The 25,007-nt window shown below is 36.5% G+C and overlaps 1 protein-coding gene across 1 annotated transcript; it reads left to right on the top strand.

Annotated features, from left to right (window-relative positions):
* The first annotated feature begins 6,952 nt into the window (after nucleotides 1-6,952).
* On the top strand, nucleotides 6,953-24,680 carry TYRP1 (tyrosinase related protein 1). Its single transcript, XM_032392425.1, has 8 exons — nucleotides 6,953-7,291; nucleotides 7,436-7,902; nucleotides 8,959-9,278; nucleotides 11,850-12,054; nucleotides 16,116-16,283; nucleotides 18,460-18,639; nucleotides 23,194-23,340; nucleotides 24,200-24,680. Exons 2-8 carry the CDS (start codon nucleotides 7,518-7,520, stop codon nucleotides 24,403-24,405), a joined length of 1,611 nt encoding a protein of 536 aa, XP_032248316.1. The 5' UTR covers nucleotides 6,953-7,291; nucleotides 7,436-7,517; the 3' UTR covers nucleotides 24,406-24,680.
* The last annotated feature ends 327 nt before the right edge of the window (nucleotides 24,681-25,007 follow it).

The following is a 25,007-nucleotide window of genomic DNA, read 5'->3' as shown; positions in this document are numbered from 1 at the left end:
TGAAACAGGAACGTGATTCTGCCACCCCTGAGAAGTCTCACCCATCTCTGGGCTTCCGGTTTGGTAGGGGATTCCTAAGAGAATGAACATTGATTTCTCACAGTTGAAAATGTCCCCGGCTTCTCTAGCGCATAGAATTCCCCCCAATTTTACATACTTGTCCAGGCCTTGAATGTCACATTTTTTACTCAACATCTATTTGTCGCCTGGGTCACTGAGTTCCTCACCTCCTCCTGGGCTTCTTCCTCAGTGGAGACAATTACCACAGAAGCAGTTAGGTAGTGTGCTACCAAACGTTTAGTGATAGTGCAAGCATGTGATACCCATTCCATCGAAGTAACAGCGACATAAACTCAGAATATCATCTTGGCACCAGAGCAGGACTACAATCAATCCCCAAGCACCAGTACTGTTTTCTTCAGACTCTGCTCTGAAAAAGAACACTGATCATGCATCAATTCATAATGATCTCACTGTTTGCCAAATTTCCACGTCTTATGTAGTAACTATCAGGTATTTCAGCAAACGTATTTTGGAGATCATAATTCTCTCAGCTAGATGTACGCTCATTGAGGAAGAGGGGCAGTTCCTACTTTTCTTTTATGGTTTAGACATTGACTGGTATATGAAGAATTTTACCCATGAGATATATCCAACTATTTAGAAATTCTCTCACAGGACTTCTAATGAGTGGCATGAGCATAGGTCAAAGAAAAAAGGGTCAAGTGAAACACTTGAATCACTAATGAAATCTACATCTCAAAAATATGAATCTTCCATCTGCAACATTAATAAATTTATATTTATAATTATTATGCTGGCTCTTTTGGAGCGGTAAAAATACTTAATGGTTGGTCAGTGGAATATAGACTACTAGCTATGTGTACGTCCTCTTTTTCCTTGGCATATAGCTCATCTACATTCTCCCTTGTAGTAGTGTGGACCACTGACTAATGACAAATGACTAATTTCTAGCCAATGGAATTTTTCAGGAAGTGATGAAAATTTCAGGTCTTGCCCATTAAAAAAAAAAATTCCCATATAATACTCCATATTCCTTTCCTTTTCACTATATTAATGCAAATCATGGTGCTCTTTGAAGCCGTTGTGTTAAAGATGAAAGACTCACAAATGGAAGGGATATAAGTTCTCTCTCTTCAAGGAGAACCACTGTGGTTAGGAACATCCATTTCACACATCACATGAGGAGGAAATTGATAAGCTACTGACTGAGATTTGTCTATAACTGTAAGTAGAGTTAGAAAAATATACTGCGCAAGTTATCATATTGAAAGCAGAGAAGGAAGAAACGTTACCAAGCAGCTTCAGGCCTCACCCTCATCCATGAAGACAGATCGGTGTACCACAGACATTACCGGACCTCTCGTGTAAGCTGTATCTCAGAAAAAGCCTCGATGTCCATTTTACATGTGCATCAAATTAAATACAGAGACTAATTTCCAGAGCAGTCACTTCTACAAATTATATATAAACATATACATACATACATACATTTAATATACATATGTGTATATACACATACATATTATACATTACATACTATATTTACTTACTATTTATTTACTATATATGATATATAGCTATTATATAATAGACACCTATATATGTAATATTATAAATAGTACATTATATGTATAAATTAAAATTACAACATACACATTAGATTTTGAAGCAGTGAGCAAGAAAAATATGGCTTAATATTCATTATGAGCACATTGACATCTTTTCACTATGTGCATTCTTAAATATTTTTTTACTAGTAAAATTTATCACTATCCCTTTACTTTATATTATGAATATTGTAATAGTACTTAAAGCAGAAACAGTGTCAACATTATTGATATAGATTACACAAGCTTGATATTTTGCTCTTTTCTACATAATTTTAAAATATAGTTAAAAAGTAATAAATGAGCCAATATATGCACTCTCACTCACTCTCTTTCTCTCTATATATATATATAAACATATATACACACATACACATACATATATATGCACATTTAACTACTTTTATAAGCATTTGGAGTATAACGGCCATACTACCCATCATTTTCTAAGCATCAGCCCTGGTCCAGCTTCTTGCACACAGTAGATGCTAAATAAGAGGAAGATCATTATGATGATGACCACAGAGATAGGTTTAGAAATGTCAAGATAAAAGAAACTTTATATTTTACCAATATTACAGTGCAGACATAATCTTTGGAAATAAGCACAATAATTTTAACTACAAACAAATGCACTGCTTAATTCAAGTCCAACATAAGCATCTCTGATTATTTTGACTTGGTGCTTAACACACAGGTTTTTAGAAATTTTTCTGTGGGGAACTCTTACAATATCATTGGCTGAAACAAGAAGAATACAAACCATCAGCAAAAGAAATACTTTAAATGTTCTAAAATTAACTTAGCAAGAAAGGATTTCACCAGACAGAAATCAAATTATTGTTAACTGTCCTATGCCAGTATTTGCAATATTGTGTAAAGGTCTGAAAATTCAAATAAGACACTAATGGCAGGTTTTATCAGAGACCACTTTATCTGAGACCTCAATTTCAAATATTCTGCCCTAAAATAGAAATGTTATGTTTGACTGAAACTCTTCTTAGTGACACAAAGACACAGGCCTAACATTCTTCCCCTTTGCTCTCACTGAATTTAAGCTTCTCCATGAGGTAAAAGCACATGACCAACCTAACAGATGACTTGGAGTTGCCTTAATGCCTTTGGAATTCTAGCCATTAATCTAAGCTTAGTACAAGTAAGCACACAATTTAATAACATGTAATCCAATTGGACAATGAATATATTCAGAATCATTTGCCACAAATGATCACGAAAGATATTAATATTCATTAGCAATTTTTATGAGAAAATTAAGATGCTCCTAAAACTTTTTTTCTCCTCAATTTAACCTCAATTCCTGGTCCTTATCATTTAGATTTCTGATAACTTCTTTTATAATTGACATTCATAAGACTTGAAAGGAAAGACAGGAAGTTCAGGTCAGTCCTTTTTCCTGAGATATGATTTTCACATCAGCTAAGTGTATGGTGATTCCTGACAAGTTTTCTTATGCTGGTAACATGTGGATTTCTGAACAGCCCAGTTCTTAAAAAATTACTGTATAAAGTTTAATTTCCATTAAAGAAGCCCAAGCAATAATTTCTGTAGTGGGTCAAGGAGTATTGCACATATATTTTAACATTCATTTCTGACCTATGCTGTGAATAATTTTGCCAGATGATGGCATTTTAACCACTCCACAATGTTCAAAGAGGAAAGACATAAGTACATTTTTTCTTTTCACATTTTGCACCAGCTTCCCACATTAGAAAACACCAGTAAGCTAAGAAATGATGCCAGCATGCAGTAAAACATACTTCTTGTCATCTGCTTCCAGGTTTTCACAATTAATAGACACTGCCATTTCAGCTTTTCCTTTCTTCAGTGCCTGAAATTCTTGTTCCACAGGACTACTCATAACATTGATTGGATATGTAGTAATAATGAAGACACTGTAAAATGCATTCCAGTCTACTAAGATAGTTATGAATAAGGTATTAATTTCAGTATTTTTCATCTACTTTAAGATTTCTACCTTTGATTCATGTACTTATTAAACTAGTATTGATTGATTGTCTGCATCCTGCTGGTTATTTTTATCTGAGTTTATCTGCCCCAACAATATATCTTTATTACATATAACTTACAGATGAAGGACTGAGACTCAGAGAAATGAAGGCACTTGTTTACTAAGGCAAAGTTGGTATATTTTATGATTCAAAGTACAGTGCGTTTTCCATTCTCCAGCCTTCTTTTTTTAGAATGTGAGCAGTACTTGCAAAGCACAAACATTTAGTTTTGGAACCAAACTAAGTTGACTTCAAAACCTAAAACTGCCACATACAAACTACATGATTTTTAAAGAATTCTTAATCTCTGAAAGTCTCTGTGTCTTCATCTGCAAAACAGGAATAAAAGTAATATTTTAATAATATTTTTAAAAAATGATATATGCATGTGTAACATTTAATGTATAACATACAGTGTATATAATGTGTAACATATAACGGTGTATGTAACACATTTAGGAAGTAATAGATGTGCATTAATAGTAAGTAATAAAGGGGAGCCTTGGTGGTCCAGTCTGTTAAACGTCTGCCTTCGGCTCCAGGTCATGATACCAGGGTCCTGGGATTGAGCCCCACATTGCCCAGATCCCTGCTCAGCAGGGAACCTGCTTCTCCCTCTCCTCCCCACTTCTGCTCTCTCTCTCACTCTCTGTCTCTCTCTCTCAAATAAATCAATAAAATCTTTAAAAAAAATAGTAAGTAATAAAAATACTGGAGGTAGATTGTATCTACTCCTTTTAGTGGGAATATGGATTAATCACTAGGCTGGGAGTAAATAAATGAGATGTTTAGTCCTTCTTCACTTAAAAAAAAAATGGTTCTCTAAAGATCTCTCAGGTCAATATTGAAAAAGAAAGACAAAAACTTGTCTTCTGATGAGAGAGAAACAATGAAAATCTACGATGTAATAAAAATTACAGGCAGTGTTTGGTACTATGAAGGCTAAGTCTTAAAAAGGAAATGGTGAACGATGGGGTTAGGATCTAGCAGGTGGGGTTGTCAGAGAAGTCCTCTCTGAAGAAGTAACATCGGAACAGAGACCTGAATGAAGTGACACAGCGAGTCATACAAAGACCTAGGGCCATGGCAGAGGGGGTAATAAGCTTGCGATTGAACAAAGAAGTAACAGGGAAGATGGTAAGAGGTTGTCAGAGATAGAAGAGGCCAGATCATGTAGACTTCTGTAAGCATTTAGATTTTATTCTATGTGTGTTTGGAAGCCATTGGAGGGTTTTATTGAGAGCGGTGGTAATTGGGTATCAGCAATAAAAGGTCTCTCAGGCTGCTAAGTGGAGAATAAAATCTTGTGTGGAGAATAGACTCCTATGTGGTTAAGCATGGAAGGTGAGGAGATAAATTAGTTGCCACAGGGCAGGAAAGAGCTAATGACGGCTTCAAGTTAGACTCTGTTAGTTCAACTAACGAATACAGTTTGCATGAAACAGAGAAGAAAAAACAATGACTTCTGTGTGTTGGTTTTTTCCCAAAGCAACGGGATGAACAGTGATTCCATTTACTGAGATGGGAAAGATAGAGGAACACATTTTATAAATGTCTGATGAATCTCTTAGGCACCAAAGTGGATTTAGCGAGCAGGCAGTTAGATATCTAAGTCAGGACCTCTGGGGAGGGAGTGTTATTAGAGCTCCCAATTTGGGATCCACCAGCCCATAGATGGATTCCATGTGACAGGATGAGATCACCCTTAGTAGTGATCTCCAGGGTGGGGTTCTCACAATTTCCAAAAGAGGTCCAGAAAGAAAAGATCAGAGCGTCATTTTTATATTTTATTCTTGTATTTAATTAATACTACGTGATTTGATACCATGCCCTCACGTTGCGCCTATCATGCATCACACTGCACTCAGGGTACCCTGAGCTGACTGTAGGAATTACATAACAAGGAGGCGCAAAGGGCAAAGCCTCATTTTTTGTCTTTCAACATAATGTGACACTGGGTGTACTTATATCATGAATATATATGTGGATATACATGAATAGATTACCTAGTTTTAAAAATAGCTTTTTAAAATAAACATTGTATTTTTGTATTAACTTTAGATATACAGAAAAGTTACACAGAGGGGCGCCTGGGTGGCTCAGTCGGTTAAGCGACTGCCTTCAGCTCAGGTCATGATCTCAGGGTCCTGGGATCGAGCCCCACATCGGGCTCCCTGCTCCATAGGGAGCCTGCTTCTCCCTCTGACCCTCTCCCCTCTCATGCTGTTTCTCACTCTCTCAAACAAATAAATAAATAAATCTTTTTAAAAAAAAAAAAAAGTTACACAGATAATAGAGTTTCCATATATCCATCACTCCATTCTCCTAATGTTACCATACAAGGCCTCAGTTCCTTTGTCGAAACTAAGAAACCGCCAATGGTACATTACTACCACCTTTATTTGAGAGAGAAGAATGATAATCTACTTTGATCCAGTAAGAAGTCAGACTAAAAAATCAAAATAACCGAAAAGATTATCTAAATATCATTCTATATACCTTATTTTTCACCCTTAAATGTGCCAAGTGCATATGAAAACTTGAGATATTGACTAATGTTTGTATGAAGCCATTAAGATTCCCACAACATATTTAAAATTTAAAATTAGTGCCATTGGTTCAAGACTGCTTGCAGAGAAAGCAGGGAAGAAGGAGACAGTCAGTGGTCATCTAAACAGCAGAAGTAGCGGTACCCCTGCGATGTTCTGCCACAGAGAGGGACCCTACCCCAGTGGAGGGAAGGGAGCTGGAGGACCCGGTGGTCAACACCAGCAGGCACCACGGAAAGCAAAGCCATGTGATTTGATGTCATTGTATCTGGTGACTTTTCTACTACAATTATTCTCCATAGAAACTATAAGAACGGTAGCATCTGTTTCAAGACCATGCCCAATCAAAAGCGACCATCAGATACAAGTACAACTCTAGCCCTGTGTCACTGAGAAAACGTAACTAATCTCATTTGAGCCTCTGAAGATACAAATCAAAGGGGAAAAACCTAAATCTCTACAATGCAAACAAAAGCTCTCTAGTTTCTCTGACTTGTATTCCAAATTAGTGCCTCTGACCTTTGCTTAAAACCTTAAGCATCACAAGGAAATCAGTGGGAAGGGAATCATGTGCTAACCAAGTACTTAAAGGGCAGAAAAACTCATTGGAGTGAAAGGGGATTAGTAAAGGGTGGGGAAGAGGACCAGCCCCTCCCAGTTTGGGTGAGCAGATTCGGGATTAGTTATCAAGCAGAAACCCACATGGCATTAACAGCTCTGACATCAGGGGAGAAGCAAATATAAAACACAGCTCTAAGAGGGGCTCATCAGAGAATCCCCTCCGGAGTGTAAGGTACTGGAGAGAAGCTCTATGGGGAGTGGGTGGACTCGCGCCAAAGCTCCATTAGGACGGGAGACTTCAAGTCACGGAAATTAACTTGCTGAAGATCTGCTTCCAATTCTTCTTCCAGCTTCATGGTTAAATGTAATTAATGGCTGTGACCTGCTAATGAGTGCTTTCGATAAGAGACACCTATGATGAGTATTTTTTTTTAATAAATAGAAATCTAAGATGAAGAAAGCTGAATGCTAGGACAGGGGATTTAATTATGTAGGTATTAAACATGTCAAGTTTTTAAAGGTAAATGACTATTTTTATGATTTGCTAGAAATGTCATTTTACAGATATAAAAAGCATTTTGAAGGGGGCTGGGGAGGGCTCATGCCTGTTTATAACAGTACAGAAAGAAAACTTAGGTAATTCATTGTGTTTTCTCCTTTTCAGCCTGGTTTTTATTTATGTGCTTCAGTCTCTGCGCAAAGGGCTGCAAACCAGAGATTTGTTCTTCACTCTTGCTTAGAGCAGAATGAAAGCTCATAAACTCCTCTCTCTGGGATGCATCTTCTTGCCCTTGCTTTTTTTTCATCAGACCTGGGCTCAATTCCCAAGAGAGTGTGCGACTGTTGAGGCCTTAAGAAATGGTGTGTGCTGCCCAGACCTGTCCCCCCTGTCTGGGCCCGGGACTGACCGCTGTGGCTCCTCATCGGGGCGGGGCAGGTGTGAAGCAGTGACTGCAGACTCCCGACCCCACAGCGCCCACTACCCCCATGACGGCAGAGATGATCGGGAGGCTTGGCCCACACGGTTCTTCAACAGGACATGCCTCTGCAACGACAATTTCTCAGGACACAACTGTGGGACTTGCCGTCCTGGATGGAGAGGAGCTGCCTGTGACCAGAGGGTTCTCATAGGTAAGTGGGGATATGAGTGGAGACACAGTTCTTCCGGAGACTCAATGCATTTAAGAGAAAACTAAATCATCGGAACTGGAAGAATACCTGGAAATCCTATAACTCAACTGAGGAAGCTGAGGCCTGGAGAGGCTAGTAAGTTTATACCGTTTAAAGAGTCAAGGCTCAGATCTGAGTAATGGGATTTTCTTCTGAAACATTTACTGGGCAATCATGCTATTCGAGGAACTGTGCTAGGTGTTTACGACTAGACCTTTCAGAAACATCTCAAGGTAGTTATGTTAATTGTGGTAAGTGAGGTTCAGAAAGGTCTAATCCATATAGCCGGGACCTGGAAACCCTGGAATTCACCCCTGAGGTCAGTCTAGCTCTAAACCATGAGCTTCTTCCACTGCCCTTGCTAACGCACGACGGACCTGCCCACTGTTATGATCAAGTTCAGCCATTTGAGATGACAAGTCTCGTCTGTGCCCTATTAAATAGCAATAAATAACAAGGCTCTAAAGAGTAAATCCAGCAATACTTGGTTGTTTTCTATGTGCCAAACATTGGACCAAGGGTTTAACAAGACTTTTATTGAGTCTTTGTTATGAGCCAGGCTCTGATATAATTTTTATGTGTGTCCTCTTTAATCTTTACAACTATGTAAAGCAGATATTGTTTTTACATACACCTTACAGATGAAAAACTGAGACAGAAAAATGTGTGCAGAGTCATAGAATAAGTCTCTGGTCTTAACCACTCTGCCATGTTTCTGCAAGGTTTATGATTTTAAGAAGGCAGAAAGTTCCCCAAATATGCCCATGATGAGCAGAAATAAATATAAGATCACAGAATCATAAAGTCCACAGTCAGATTAAAGAAAGCTAACAGAAATCCTCGGGGGATGGGGGCGTGCAAGTAAACAGGCCTAAAGAAGGCATTTTAGTAAGGGATATTTTAAAAAGTATAACATGATTTAAGCATGCATGCAAATTATCATTAGTGGGTAAATGGGACATGGTGTTATGATTATGCTCACGAAGCCGATGTTTTCATGTTTGAACCTTCTTGAAGTCAGGAGAAACCTTCTGGACTTAAGTGCAGAAGAGAAGAACTACTTCGTCCAGGCCTTAGATACGGCAAAGCGCACAGTTCACCCTCAGTTTGTCATTGCGACCAGGAGATCAGAAGAAATACTGGGGCCCGATCGCAACACGCCACAGTTTGAGAACATTTCCATCTATAACTACTTTGTTTGGACACACTATTACTCAGTCAAAAAGACTTTCCTTGGGCCAGGCCAGGAAAGCTTTGCAGTGGATTTCTCTCACGAGGGACCCGCCTTCCTCACGTGGCACAGGTACCACCTCCTACAGCTGGAGAGAGACATGCAGGTACGCAGGAAACGTTTCAGTTCTCAGGTCCAGTTTGCAAGTCATCTTAACTCACTGGTTCTCAATGGTCTAAACATGTGATTACTCTGCCTTTGACATTCTGTGAAGTTTCTCCCTGTACAGATTACTTACTCATTAATTAATCTTTATCTTTCGTGAAGGGAAAAGAGAATAACATCAACAACGAGGGAGCCAGTTGGGACATTTGTAGGTGTGATTTCAAGTGTTAGGCGTATTCTACAGCTCTGTAATTGAAAAAAATGATCTTCATATAGCTTGCAACAAAAGACTCTCATTTGCTATGTCTTCCTTCTCGAATGTAAACCAATACCCCCTCCTCCTGGTTTGGATGAAACAAGTGTACATACACTTCTCAGGCTACCAAGTCCCAAATACATCCCCCATTAGACCACCTGATGATTCTAATATGGTACAGGGTTTAAATTATGAAAAAAAAAATCTTTTCCATTTATACTCTCATATTTTCATTGAATGCCATTTTGTCCCCATGGTCCGTACCACTTCAAGGCTTGTGGAAGAAACCTAATAAAATATCTCATCAATCAGATAGCATTTTTACTTAAAAGGCATCAACATTTTTGGCATAAAGTGAACCTCAACCCAAACATAAGTATCTCCTGCTTATTTTTAAGCAGAGAGGCTCAAACCACATTAAAGCATCCCGCTAACACAGATACTTTATTATTATAGTTTCTTTTGCCAATTGCTTTTTCTTGAGAAAGGTATTGGAATTTTCAAATGAACTTTTAAATTATTAGATCTCAACTAGGAAATCCACAAAGTGAACCTGTTTTCTAAGTAAAATGGATTCCTTCCCTCAAATTAAAATCTAAAAATTAATCTGAAAATATCTGAGGGCAGAAAAGGTGCTTAGATTCATCTATTGATTTGCAGTATGCCTGTGTTCAGCATTATCACAAGAAAATAAATGGTTAGAAGAGAGAGAATTAATGCCCTAAAATACAGAATAAAATATTGGTATGAAAGCAGTCCAAACATATGCAGTTTGAGAGTGATTAAATTAATTCATCTGCTACTCTCAACTTCATATTTTATAGCTCTGATTACAAGTAAGACATTTAGTAGATTATGAGTAGATAAATCTGTCATTTGTAATCAACTCCAGATCTCCGTGCCTTCAAGTCATTTTCCCACGGGCACACCAAAACGAAAGGGCAGGTGGAAAGTATCTGAAAGCTTCGATTTTTCCTGTGTAAACTTCGACCTCTATGACTTACATTTTTAAAACCCAACAGCACAAGGGATCCAACAAATTACAGTCTAAATGTAATGCACAGTTGAAATGCCACATGAATATGCTCCAGCTCCCAAATGTCAGTTCTGAACCACAAACTGACTCTTAATGATCCCTTGGAAGCTGTCACTAATTTTTGTGAATCAGAACAATGGCTTCTAAACAAGGACTCTAAACCCTTGGAGCTCAATAACCGAGGATACCTTGGAAAGCTTTTGGTCCTCTAAAATACCCCGAGGACAAGGAGATGCTTCCTAGAAAGGGCTTAGAGTAAAAAAGCAGAAATGTACTAAATGCTTTGGAGGTGAGATAAAACAATGGCACGCTCTACACTCTAAACATAACTCCCCAAAGGCCTAAGGGAATGAGAACAAGTACAATAAATACATGTTTTAGGGAACTCAATAAAATAAGCATGTGATCTTGAGTCCAGTACTTTTAAAATTGTTGAGGTCAGCTCTGAAGGGAAACTTGGTTCCTGGGCTAAAGAACAGTATGCACAAAGAAATATTTTGCTTCCGTTTAATATTTCCTGACAGTATTTGTTTAAAGCAGAAACCCAAGGCTTCACAGTTTAGATTCTAAAGCAGTGGTCTTTAAGTAAAACACCTTCAGTGCCCAGGCAGATAAGGTAAGTGTGAAAGAGCCTATGTAACCCGTGAAAAGTCAAATCTATGTATCTGGTGCTTGGAAAACCTGGAACGTACAACTGAGGTCTGCCTCGTTCTAATCCGTAGGTGTCTTCCACTACGCTTGCTAACCCCCAAAACATTTTAAAGACCAGACTCCAAATGCCTAAAGTCATTTAAGTTAAATTTTAAAAGACAGACACAAAACAAAAAGTACTGCTCTACGTAACATATTTAAAGGCTGGATCTGGCTACAGACCCAGACTTAGTGATGCTTGAATTAAAGATATGAAAACAGAAGGAGATAAAGTGTCAAGGAGTGAAAGTTATTATTGAGATTTTTTGGTATAACCAATAGAACTGTAATTACCTGCCTAAAAAGGAAAGGGAAGACTTCCCCCCCTAAAAAAAATCATATGCAGAAACTTCTCTATAATGAGCTGAGTTTCATTCTCTCTAGTGCCTCAATGATTGCTTGTGGTATATGAGAAGATTTGCTAAATAAGGTATTTAATTCCTCTGGCTCCTCAGACACCACGAATATACTCACTGGTTCTAATTGCCCCAAGAGAGCTGATAGAAACAGACTGCCAGGGAGAAAACCAAGCGAAGAGGGAGAATTTTAAACAAAAGCAGAGAACACTAATAATAGTTTCTGTGATCTAGGAAATGTTGCAGGATCCTTCGTTCTCCCTTCCCTACTGGAATTTTGCGACTGGAAGGAACATCTGTGACATTTGCACCGATGACCTGATGGGATCCAGAAGCAACTTTGATCCCACTCTTATCAGCCTGAATTCTGTCTTTTCTCAATGGCGAGTGGTCTGTGAATCCTTGGAGGATTATGATACCCTGGGAACCCTTTGTAATAGTAAGTTCCAAATGACATCCAGGATTCAGAATTCCCTACTAGATAAAGAGGTTAAATGTGTTGCCTGAAGGCCCTTCATTCTACTAAGGACTTCAGAAGAAAATCTACTTTTACTTTAGAGAATCAATGTACAGATATATTCCTTGAACACTGGGGCTATTCAAGGCAATCTCTAAGATTCCAGGGCAGACAGAAAGTGTCTATACACTTTTATATTGCTTCCCTTAAGCAATTTGGTTAGTGCATTGCTCACTCTCTTATTCTGTAAACGTTCACTCTCTTATTTTGGAAATGTATAGTTATATAAAATTCATCATCCTCTTAGCACACTCAGCGCTGCTTAGTAGTCATGTGTCTTGTGCTAGAATTTCATAGAAAATTGTTTCCCTGGGAAATCTGAAATGTGCAGAAAGAGTTGAAGTGCCCAAAGAGTACAATTCTAGTCTGAGGGTCAAAAACAAAAGGTGATGTGAAGGATATCTTTAAGAAAAGGAAGATTCTGGGGCGCCTTGGTGGCTCAGTCGGTTAAGTGTCAGACTCTTGGTTTTGCCTCAGGTCATGGTCTCAGGGTCTTGGGATCAAGCCTGGCATCAGGCTCTGTGCTCAGAGGGGAGTTTGCTTGAGATTCTCTCTCTCTCTCTCTCTCTCTCTCTCTGCCCCTCCCCCTGCGCGCTCTCTCTCTCTCTCAAATAAATAAAATAAATAAATAAATCTTAAAAAAAAAAGAAAAGAAAAGGAAGATACTACACAGAAAATGTCTGCCTGCTAACTACTTTCCATCTCTCTCAAAGCGAACACGTAGAGAGAAAGTTTAACCAGCTGTCTTAGCTAGCATCCTTTCTCCAGTGATTTAAATGCCACTTCTGCCTTAGGCCAAGTTTCTGTTATATGTGGATCTGTTTCTGAGTGTACCATTCTCTTCCTTGGATCACATTATTAGTCTCTGTGGTACTAACACAAGGTCTTAATTATTAGAGTCTCCCGACCCCGTCTTATTTTTCTTCTTCAGGCATGCTTGGTTATTTTAAACTTGTTCTTCCATGTAAAAACTAGATTTTGGGGAATTTATTTTATTAACATCTTCATAGTACATTTTACATATATTCTCTTAAGTTTAAAATATTAAATTCCTTTATAAACTTAAAAAAGGATATTCTTAAAAAAAGAATATTCTAAATAGAACAAAAAAAAAATCAGTAGATTTTTTTCACCATTAGAAGATTGTTTACCTGTGTATAGGAATAAGGGAAGAGAGAAGTGACAGTGTATTAAGTTTTTTCTATAGAAGTTTAAAACTTAGAATAAATTTCTTATTTGTTTGGCATGCTGAATGAGTGATCCCCCCCTTGAAATAAAATTGAGAATCAATATATCTTTAGATACCAAAATATTAATCTCTGAGCAGGCCATTGTATTTTGGCCTGGGATTTTTTCCAGACATTTTCTGGTCATACAGATGATTGGATACCAAAGTATAGCACAGCTTACGTGGGTAAATAGGAGAGAAGATACTGTTTCATCACAGTCTTTTGGTCAGTTAGTCTAAGTCTCATAACAGGACACATAGTTTCATGAAAAATTAAGATTATGTACTTTAAATGAAACAAATTTGAAGATTACTCCTTGTCTTAGCTCAAGATATAAATACCAAGCATTTTACTTATTAGGCCAGTGAAAGATAAAAGGAAACTAATAGTTGATTCAACACATACTATGTATCTGATATGGTGCCAAATACTTTAATATGATATCTTATATAATTCTCCTAGAAAGGGATGCCTGGCTGTCTCTGTCAGTTAAGCCTCTGTCTTCTGCTCAGGTCATGGTCCCAGAGTCCTAGGATCTAGCCCTGTGTCTGGCTTCCTGCTCAGCGGGGAGCCTGCTTCTCCCTCTGCCTTCTGCCCCGCCCCCCTGCTTGTGCTTGCATGTTCTCTTTCTCTCCCTAATAAATAAATAAAATCTTTAAAAAAAAGTAATTCTCCTAGAGATTCTTTCCTTTCTCTACTGTTTTTGGATGAAATGATCCATTCCTGTGGTTCCATTGATCATCTTTTACAGGACAGCCATGAATGAACATTTTTAAGGCAAATCTTCCTTGCATATCCCATGCCTGTGTTATCATGGGCTTGTTGCACGATGTCTCTCCAATGTCCCATTAATGCACCAAACTTGGTAACTTTGAAAGAGTGAATTAGTGACACCTAAGCCTCTTCTAACCAGTAAAATATCATCGCTGATCCATCACAAGAAAAATGTTGTTTCTACACAGTATTTCCTAAATCTACTTTCTCCTTCAGACACTCAGAACTTTTTATTCCTTCCTGCGTGAAAACTCCACAAGACTCCAATCCATACGATGTTTTTAGGTGCATTGGCAGAGGTTGTCCATGTGCAAACAAATCTAAATAGCCCTGGGTTAAATTAAACTGGTTTAAACTAGTTTCTTTACTATCGGAATTCTCCACTATGAAACTCCATGAGAGCAAATTAGAAATGTAGTGTTTTTGAAACCCATGTAATTTATAAATTTTTCTTGGAATTTATTGACACCTCCCGAACAATAATCCCTAAAACATAAACTTGAATTGATAGTTTACCCAGTGGTATCTGAAAGTATTAATAATAATGTATGCCTAAAAAATGTACATCTACTTTCCAATCTCAATCTTGGCATATGTTTTATTTTTATATTATATAAATAAATTTGCTATGCTAATTCATCAGGTACTAATCATTATGTTAATTATAATAAACATTACAACAGAGTAAGCTTTATGAGTGAGGTAAAATGAATACAAGTTGAGGTTGTAATATCACCTCTCTCACCCCAGTGGATTATTCTGCATATACTCTCAGGACACACACGCTTCTCTGGAGACCACCGGAACAGACAAATGCAAAATGCTCCTAACCAATCTCCTCTCCTCCCACCTACCTAAGACTTCTCTTCACTTCCTATTGAATTAAATATAACTTTCTCCTATTGCTCTGTAGCTTTTCATTGTTCTCACCATCCACTACTCTCTTACATCGCCCTCTACTCCAGGCAAGCCATTTCCCACACGGACCTCTTTTATAGCCAACACGATCTTTCCATACATCAGCATACAACAAATGATGATTTAGCATCTATTCTATGCCAGGCACTGTGCCAAGATTAAGGGATGTACAGATAGAGTTCTTGCTCTGACAGAGCTTATCTTACAGATAGGAGAAAGCTTAGCATCTCTCGTTATTACCTCTGCCTAAAATGTTTGACTTGTAACATTTCTCCTATTTCACCTGAAAATTCTCCTCAGTCCTTCAGGGCTCTTTGCAAATCTCTCTTCTTTAATGGCGCCCTTCTGGAGTCATCCAACTGGAAAGGATTGATATTCTCTCTCAGTCTCTCTTTGTCTCTTTGTCTCTCTCTCTGTGCCCCTTCTCTACCTTCCTGTCTGCCTCTTCCCCTCTCTTTCTCTCCTTCCCTCCCTCCCTTAAGGCACCTATCCTATTACCCCTAGTATCACAGCTCTTTGTTTGCCTGTTTTTCTTACTGCCTTTTAAAAAGTTTAATTATTTGCTCACATCAATTGCTGTAAAATATGAATCTATTGAAATATAGACCACCTCCCAAAGAAATTTTAGATTGTTTTTCTTTATTTCTCTGAAGGCTTGAAACAAATAGCATTTGAGTACAAAATTTCACATATATGTGAAATATAGATTTCAGTGTGGAATTTAGGTTTATGAGATTATTTTGGTAAAATTCAATTTTCCAAGGAATTTTGATGTTAATATATTCTCATTACAGAAGCATACATTGATTAAACAAATACCAGAACCTCTGTTTTGTGACCTTTTTTTTCTTCCAGTGATTTTATGTATCACAAATCTAACTCTGCTTGCATGATAACTTAAATTTTCTCACTGTAATGCCCCTAAGTATGTATTTTTTAAAACTTTCTCTTCTACCAAGGAGAACCTATCTTTCCATGTTCTTGCTATGTATAAAAATTAAAGAGCAAAGATAAGATCTCTAAATATTCTATAAATGTTTACATAGCCCATCCTTTTTCCAGGTACCGAGGGTGGGCCAATTAGGAGAAATCCAGCTGGAAATGTGGCTAGACCAATGGTGCAACGTCTTCCGGAACCACAGGATGTCGCTCAGTGCTTGGAAGTTGGTTTATTCGACACCCCTCCTTTTTATTCCAATTCTACAAACAGTTTCCGAAACACTGTGGAAGGTAAGTAAAAGAAATCAGCGCTTTGAATTCATCTGGTTATCACAGCCCCACAATGAACTGTTCACATTCAGATCTCTTTGAAAAATCTTTGAAAGACACACTGATCCTGTGAATTTACATGAATGTTGCCTCCAATTACGATGCAGTCACAATTCTCTGCTCAATAAAGAACTTGTTAAGTAAAGTGTCAGACCATGAAACTCTTTTTAATTATCATAGGAGAAGCCCTTGGAAATTATTCTTCAATCTCTTAAGTACCTAAAAAGTATTTAAACTCAAATCTGTTAGGTGGCTGATCATTAGGTGTATAACTATATCAAATTCTAATAGAGTCAAATAATATTGAAGACTTTGAGAGCTTATTAAAATTTTTCTTAAAAAATAACAATAAAAAATTCTAAACAATTAGCTGACAGCCAATAAAGCCTGGTTGGGGCATATATTTCATTTAAGTTTGTATCATCCTGTAACTTTTTTTAAAGGTCTATAAAAATTCAACTACCATATAATGATATTTAATTTGATTTTCCTTATTTAAGTCAAAGCATTTTAAAGCTGAGGAAACTAAAGACCAAAGAGCTAAAATGAATATCCCACGATACTCAGTAACAGAGCACAATTTCAAATCCAAATTTTCTAAGTCCAGTGTCTTTAATGATAAATTTTGATATCTCTAAATCATTATTGAAACATATTTAAAGTTTTAAAACAACAGAATCACATTTAACGTATTATAAACCTCTTACTGTCAAAATTCACATTATATACAGCATTAAATATGTTAGACTCTTCCCCCTAAAGAAGAATGGGAATGGATCTCTCTGTCCCCATGATCTGAGATACTTGATATAGGTATCTCATCATTATTTTCAATTCTCTCCCCTTTTATCACCAAAACTGCATGCCATTCTCTTTTATCTTTATGTTAATTTTAATAATTAAATATGAATGCACTGATTCGGGGATTATTCAATAAATAATCACTCTATTTTGACTAAACTGGTATATATAAACTAAGGCCATAAGCGCTAATTTCTAAAAGAATGTGTAGATTGCATCTTATTGAAGCCCAATCAAAAGACAAATTATTCTGATTTCCTGACAGAATGTATGAAAGGACCAGAGCCTACCAGCATGCCCTGTATGTTACAGGCAATCTTTAAGCATTTTGTAAATAAAATAATGGAATAAATGTATGAAACATGGCTAAATAGTGAGAGTAATTATACAAATGGGTTAATGTATTTTAAATTCTAATTTTATTTTATAAAATGTAACCTTTCCCTGCTCTCCCACCTCTGATTCTTAAAGCCAAACACGCACACTTATAACTCCATCCCACATCATAGACCCTCCATTTTTATTTGTGATCTATCCTCACCTTCTGCCCAATATATATAGACATGATATATATAATATGTATAATATATATGAAAATATATATGGAAAATACATATAATATATAATATGGGATATATAATATGAGAAATATATAATACATGTAATACGGAATATGTACATATTATATGGGAATAGCATATATATGTATCATATAGAATACTGGAAATGTATTATATATATAGAATACCAATAATTACCAGAAGTTATATAAATGTTTCAACAAATAGGCTCTCCAGATGTTTAAAACTAGTACAGACATGGTAAGAATGCTCTGAGAAATTGTGACTTTTCCACAAAAATAAGATAACTTTCCAAAAATAAATCTGCTGACAGTCAAAAGGAATAAGGTAGGAAACTAAAGTAACATCTGACAATGTAAGTTCTAGGACAATCAGAAGGATGTTCTCCCAATTGTGTCAGCAGTTTTTAGAAGGAGCTAGAGACTTCCCTTGTCTTTATTTCCACTAGACCAATGTTTGCCTTGTCAAAATAGTGTGTTCTATATATTTTGACTGGTATCCTTTGCAGGTCATTATTTTTCACCTAGAGGCTACATTTAGCATGTCAGGCCACTGGCTTAAAGCTAACCTAGCTCTGGGCATAGCAGGAAATGTCACCAACCATAGGTCCAGAGAAGCGATGCTATTATATTAAGGTAAAAATTGGCCTGACAAGCTTAGGAAAAATTGTTTCCCTATACAATCACTGTTGCTGATTTGAGAAGTAAGATATTTGTGACGGTTTTTACTATTCTCACCCCTATTTTTATATCTAGGTTACAGCGATCCCACAGGAAAGTATGACCCTGCTATTCGAAGCCTTCACAATCTGGCTCATCTATTTCTGAATGGAACAGGGGGACAAACCCATTTATCTCCAAATGACCCTATTTTTGTCCTCCTACATACTTTCACTGATGCGGTCTTTGATGAATGGCTGAGGAGATATCATACTGGTAAGATGTTTTCATATGATTTTTTGCAGGCTCACCAAGGAGACTGCTTAGGTGCTATAGTTATCACTATAGAGCAAGCACTTGACACATCTAAACTGCACTTCAAAATAAGGACAAAACAGCTATGATATCTAGCCGTTTCCAAATATCCCAAACTACTTTGAAAATGCCGACAAAACATCCCTTACAATGGTTAGAAGAGGATATTTACTAGCATTCACTCGGACTAAGCACGTAATCTCTTCTCATTTTTAGTATGAAAAGATGACTATCATGCTGCCCAATTTTTTCTTCCCCATATCTTCCAATGAACATTGGCATTGCCTTTTTTTTTTTTTTTTGGAACATTTTTATTGTGAATAAAAAAATCTTACTGAGCTCTTCTTCGATACCTAAAAGACAAAAAATTATACTCACAATCCACAGTTTTGATTTTTATTACTTCTGGCCTCCTATAAATGGAAATTTTGTCCAACTTGAAAAGTTAATATTGGTTTTTTATCACAGCATAGAAAATCTCTTTCAACTTCATTTTAATGCATTTAAAAAATATATTATTTAAAAGGCCATTTTCTCTTCACTTCTGTTTAGCCGAGAGGCTCACATTACTTTTCAAATAATGACAGTGCTTCTATTGGTTAAAACATTATACATTTTCATATTTCAAAACTGTTCTAAATTTTGCCTTCTGTGCCTTTACTTCATCACACACACAAATATAATGTTGGGGATTAACTATCTATTGATTTATCTATCCAATTCGACCAGTCTCTTATTTCTTTGTGTGTGTGTGTGTGTGTGTGTGTGCAGTAGAAACCTCTAATCCAACCTGATTATGGGAATTAACTAATGTGTTGATCAAAATCGTATGTTCCATCAGAAAATCACTGAAGAAACAAATAACTTACACGTAAATATTCATTCATCACCTGCTATGAATTCACTGATTGGAGTGCCACCTATTTCATATGTATTTACATACATACCTACAACCATAATGAATTATCTACAATTTACAATGTCTATTTTTTAAGTGAAACAAGAAATAAACAACCCTTGAGATGCAATGAGTGCAGTATTATTCTAGATTATCATAATGTCTACCTTATCTTTACAACCATAGTGCTCACTCCTAATTCTTACCCAATATCTCAGGCATTCATCTTCAACAAATATTTCCTAAGCATTCATATATTTAATAGAACACAAAATCCCTCTCTTTCCACAATCATAATTATCATTTTATGTATGTTTAGCTATATTACTTTTATGACAGTAACAAGTAAACTGGAGTTAATAGGTTTAGGAATGAACAAAAACTTCCGTTAAACATACACTTCTGGGAACTAGACAACAATGTACGAATTGTAGTTATGCAGCCCTTCAAAATGCCAGGGCTGTCAGTAAGTTTTTCTTACTTAACACTTACTTAAGAAGTAAGAGGAAGTGGAGAATCTTGGTTACTCTGGCAAGTCTTTTAAGGGGAGCTTTCTTTCAACCATGAAAACAAGTATTCCTTTGCCTTACATATCTTGATTGAAAAGATCATTATTTCACATTCATAACAATCCATTAAAGGTCATTGACGAACCAGATAAACACCTTTCTTCTTAGTTATTTTCTTCCTGCTCCCTTTGTTTGTGCTATAAATAGCATAAGATCTCTCAGTTACCTGGAGTGTAGTGGAGGGAAAAGCACCATAAACGAAAAATAGGGTACCTGGAGAATATTCTGACAAAATATGGCCATAAAATTATAGGACAAGCCAATGTAAACACTTACAAATTGCATGAACACTAAACACTAACAATTAACCACCTGCTTAAATAGTCCATGTATCTGCAAATGTCCCTTGAAAAACAATGTCATAGAACAACTATATTAGAGAAAAAAATAAAACGATTGGGAAGATTTCTAAAATTATCCTTATTGTAGAAGTCTCTATTGAAAATAAGTCTATGAGTGGAGGATGGAATTATTTTTCAGGGTGTATTAAACCGTTTTTATAGATAATGAGAACTCTTCAGAAATCATAGGATTATAAAATTATTAGGGTCAGAATGGAATAAGAGTTACATTTTACAGCTGAAGGAAATTATAGTCATTCACAGGGTAATGTCAGTTACAGAATCCTCTCATTAGACCTGAGGTAGAACAGTACAGAACATTCAAACTTTATTTAATATAATGTTAATTTTTATTCACTAACATTTTGTATCCATGTGCACATTTAATTCAAGTCTCTTTTTTTTAAGTGAGAATTATGTGAATTAAGTTTTAAATATAGTACTCCAGAAGTTCAGTTTTTTCAGAAGAGGCAGTTTATACATTTCCTAGGACCAATCACTACTATTTTGCCCTGAGAGAAACGAAGTAATTACACATAAACTCAAATCCTTTCACAAATATTATCTGATTCCATATCCTGGCTATTGTGAATAATGCTGCAATGAACACAGGTGCAGACATCTCTTTGAGATACTAATTTCATGTCTTTTACATACACCCCCAGAAGTGGCATTGCTGGATCATATGGTAGTTCTATTTTTAATTTTTCGAGGAACTTCCATTTCTGTTTCCATAGTAGCTGCACCAAGTCCCACCAACAGTGCACAACAGCTCCCATTTCTCCACACTCTTGCCAACACTTGTTATCTCTTTTCTTTTCGATAATCACCATCCTAAGACGTGTGATCTCTCATTATGGTTCTAATCTGCATTTTCTAATGATTAGTGATATCCAGTACCTTTTCACATACCTGCTGACCATTTGTAAATCATCATGTCACACACCTTAAATATAGACAATTTTTTGTCAGGTGGACCTCAGTAAGGCTGGAAAATAGAGTATGAGCACCTACTGTTCTTACGTAGTCTTCTAGGTACCAGAAATACAGTAGAATAAAAAACGCACAAAAATATTTTCCCTCCTGGGACTCTCCTAGTTGTTAGTAGAAATGACAGTAAAAATATGTAAATAAATATATAGTATGTTAGATTGGGGAAAGTCTTTGTAGACAAAGAAAAGCAGGAATGGGGTTAGGGAGTATGAGGTAAATGCATGAGGGAAGATCATCCCTAGATGAACAAAGGAGTCCACTGTGACTGGAGCAGAGTGGAGAGTGGAAAGAAAATGATGGGAAATAAGGTCAGAGGGACAACAAGGGGAGATCCTGAGGGATGTTGGATGAACCTCTGAGATGGGGAGCCACTGAAGGGTCTTGCATAGGAAAGTTTCATGACAATTCTACTGTTATTGTTTGTTATTTTTATGATTATTCCTCCACTCATTTTAATGGGTATGACTTTATCACACAGCTGATGCTGAACTGAGTTGAGGCTGATCAAGTCAGGTTCTAGTAGAAAGGTGAAATGGAAAGTTAAAAAATTATCTAAATTATTAACTTTAATATCTAACTTTAATAAATAATTAAAAATAATACACCAAAATGTGAGTTCCTTGAGACCAGGCATTTTGTCTGTTTTGTTCAGTGCCATCACCTCCATGGCTAGACCAGTGTCTGGCATTGGAAAAAGCTCAACAGATTTGAATAGATAAATATTTAATTAGCATTAATACATAGTAAATTTAAAGTCACAAAAATATTAACACTACATACCATTTTTATGATCAATTGTTTTTTCAAAGTAGATGCTAAAACACTCTTCTGTGCTTCCCAGGATCACAGTGACTGTTCAGATAATATACTTCTTGCAAACAGAAAAATCTAATACTCCGTTAGCCTTCTCACATATTCCAGCTCTTCTAAATATATTCCCACTTATGTCCTGCCCAAGCCCACTTCCAACTCTGGTTTTGAGTTATCCCATCTGGTTTAGTTGCATCAACATAAATGCACAACAACAATAGCAAAAAAGAATAATCTTTTGCCACAAAGAGCATATCACTCCTTTTATCCCTGATGACAGAAACTCACTAATAATATAAACACCTGTAACTTGCATTTAAGTAGAAAGAGGAGAGGTGGCAGGAAGTAAATAATATTCCAGGACCTTGATTTGAAATTGTAAGTGTTTTTTCTAACAGAGTAAAATCTGGAGATAAGTTAATATTTATATCTCTGAAGATAAACAGAAAAAGTGAAGAATACTAAACAGATATATTCACATTCAAGGACAAATTTCCATTAGATACAGTACCTCTCAAATTTAAATTTAAGATGAAGCTACAGCAAACTACAGGTCCATCTTTGGAAAAATAAGTTCAATGAATTTTTTCAAATAAGTTTCTGTAATTTAAAAATCAAACAATTAGTGATCATCATAGATGATAAAATACTAAAACTTCCCTGCTTTTAAACTTTTTTGATCTATTGAATGATATGCTAGTGCCGTATTCAAAGCATTTGAACTCTGTTTTATGCAATTCCCTTTTCTGCTGTAGTGAAACTATGTTTATGTCTTTATGCAGTGTAAAATATAAAAGAAATTTTTATGTTATCCTAGAATATTTCAGGTCACCTTCAGAACATAATAATCTATTAATACTAACTTTATTATGTCTATTAACAAGATGTCTTTGGCATATTTTAGATGCATCCACGTTTCCACTGGAAAATGCCCCAATTGGGCACAATAGACAATACAACATGGTGCCATTCTGGCCCCCAGTTACCAACATAGAAATGTTTGTTACTGCTCCAGATAATTTGGGATATACTTATGAAGTTCAGTGGCCAAGTGAGTATTGAAAATGTACCTTTACTGTGGAAACTTCCCAAAGCAAATTTGTTGCCTTTTAAGGTAGTCACAGTATTCTGTGGCCTGTAATTTCCACTTAGATTTAGAAGGTGTTATGTGGATTTTTATTTCGGGATAAAGAGATTGAATTTAACATTTGTTGAGAGCTTGCTCTGACCTGGAATTAAGTTGATTATATAGCACACTATCCCATTAATCCCTACCACTCTCTGAGGTAACAATTGTAATCCTCACTTTACAAATAAGGTAGAAGGGGCTAGCCATGATTAGCTTAGAAAGGGTAATTGTCAAAGATCACATTTTTAGTAGGCAGGGAGAATGAACTTTGAGCTTAGGCCCATGTAATTTGCCCCAATTTTTCTACTACATAATTGTGCCTTGTTATCTTTATTATGAAAAAAAAAAATGGAGTGAGATACTTCTCATTGCTTTTTCTGAGATTTTGAAATTGAAGTTTCTTGTTTAATTTCCAGTCCCTTCTCAACAAAGGCAGTAGGGTGGAAGAGCGCACAGCACATGGATTCTGAAAGACTTGTGCTCCAAAACCAACTCTAGTGCCTACTAACCAAGTCACCCAAGTGGCTCAAACCCTACAGCACCATTTTCTCAACCTTTAGAATGGAATTAACAATAACTATCCCAATAGGGTCCACTTATTATGAGAAATTGGGACGTGCCTTCAAGATGACCAGTGCTATCCTCAGCAATGCGGCCAGTAAAAATTATATATGAAGAATTTGGTAAAATGCCTGCAACACTGCCTAAGTTTAGGGTATCTGATTTTCGGTGGCAACTATTTTACTGTTTATTCTTTGTTTTCCTTTTATTTTTCCAATAGGTCGGAATTTTAGTATTTCTGAGATTGTTACCATAGCAGTAGTCGCTGCTTTATTACTGGTTGCAGTCATTTTCGGGGGTGCTTCTTGCCTGATTAGGGCCAGAAACAACATGGATGAAGCAAATCAGCCTCTTCTCACGGATCAATATCAACACTATGATGAAGACTATGAAAAAATGGAGAATCCTAATCAGTCTAGGGTCTAATGATAAAACCAATTCTCTTATGTATTAGTATCACAAAAACACCTGGTTGAAAAATAATAGGTTAAATTTCTTCCTTTATTTACTTTCCCTCTGTTACTTTCTTCCTTATGCGTGCACATTAGAATTAGAGCTCTAAGTATTGTTTTTCAAAACTGGGAAGAGTCAAAACCTTTTTTAATGGGTTCTATGTTTCAACTCTATTTAAAATGGTAGGTTGTATGTTAACTAACCAAAATTTAAATAAAAACTTGAAACATTAAAAAAAAAAAATAAAATGGTAGGTTGTAGGCACATACCCTAACCCCTCACCCTAATCCCTAACCCTAAGCCTAACCCTAACCCAAATTCTAACCCTAACAGTAACCCTAACTCTAACCCTAACTCTAACCCTAACAGTAACCCTAACCCTAACCCTCTGGAGAGGTCCCTGAATGGCAAAATACTAAGCACATACCCTAACCCTAACCCTGAATCTGAGAAAGTGGCTTCCTGAACACATGATAAGAAAAGCTGAGAAGCAGCCTAGTTATCCTAGAGAAGACCCCAACATTTAAGAACTGGTAGTATTTCTGAAAATGGGTGTGAAGGTAGAGATTAAAAAA

Source organism: Phoca vitulina, unplaced genomic scaffold, assembly GCF_004348235.1.
Source record: "Phoca vitulina isolate PV1807 unplaced genomic scaffold, GSC_HSeal_1.0 scaffold67, whole genome shotgun sequence".
In the NCBI taxonomy this organism is placed as follows: domain Eukaryota; kingdom Metazoa; phylum Chordata; class Mammalia; order Carnivora; family Phocidae; genus Phoca; species Phoca vitulina.
The sequence above is the reverse complement of the archived record's forward strand: the minus strand, read 5'-3'. Positions and strand labels throughout refer to the sequence as shown.

Excerpts from the sequence above, each read along its gene's own strand:
- TYRP1 (XM_032392425.1), top strand. The coding sequence starts at position 7,518 with ATGAAAGCTCATAAACTCCTCTCTCTGGGATGCATCTTCTTGCCCTTG. Across the intron at positions 9,279-11,849 it reads AGCTGGAGAGAGACATGCAG|GAAATGTTGCAGGATCCTTC; the intron begins GTACGCAGGAAA and ends TCTGTGATCTAG. Across the intron at positions 16,284-18,459 it reads TTTCCGAAACACTGTGGAAG|GTTACAGCGATCCCACAGGA; the intron begins GTAAGTAAAAGA and ends TTTTATATCTAG.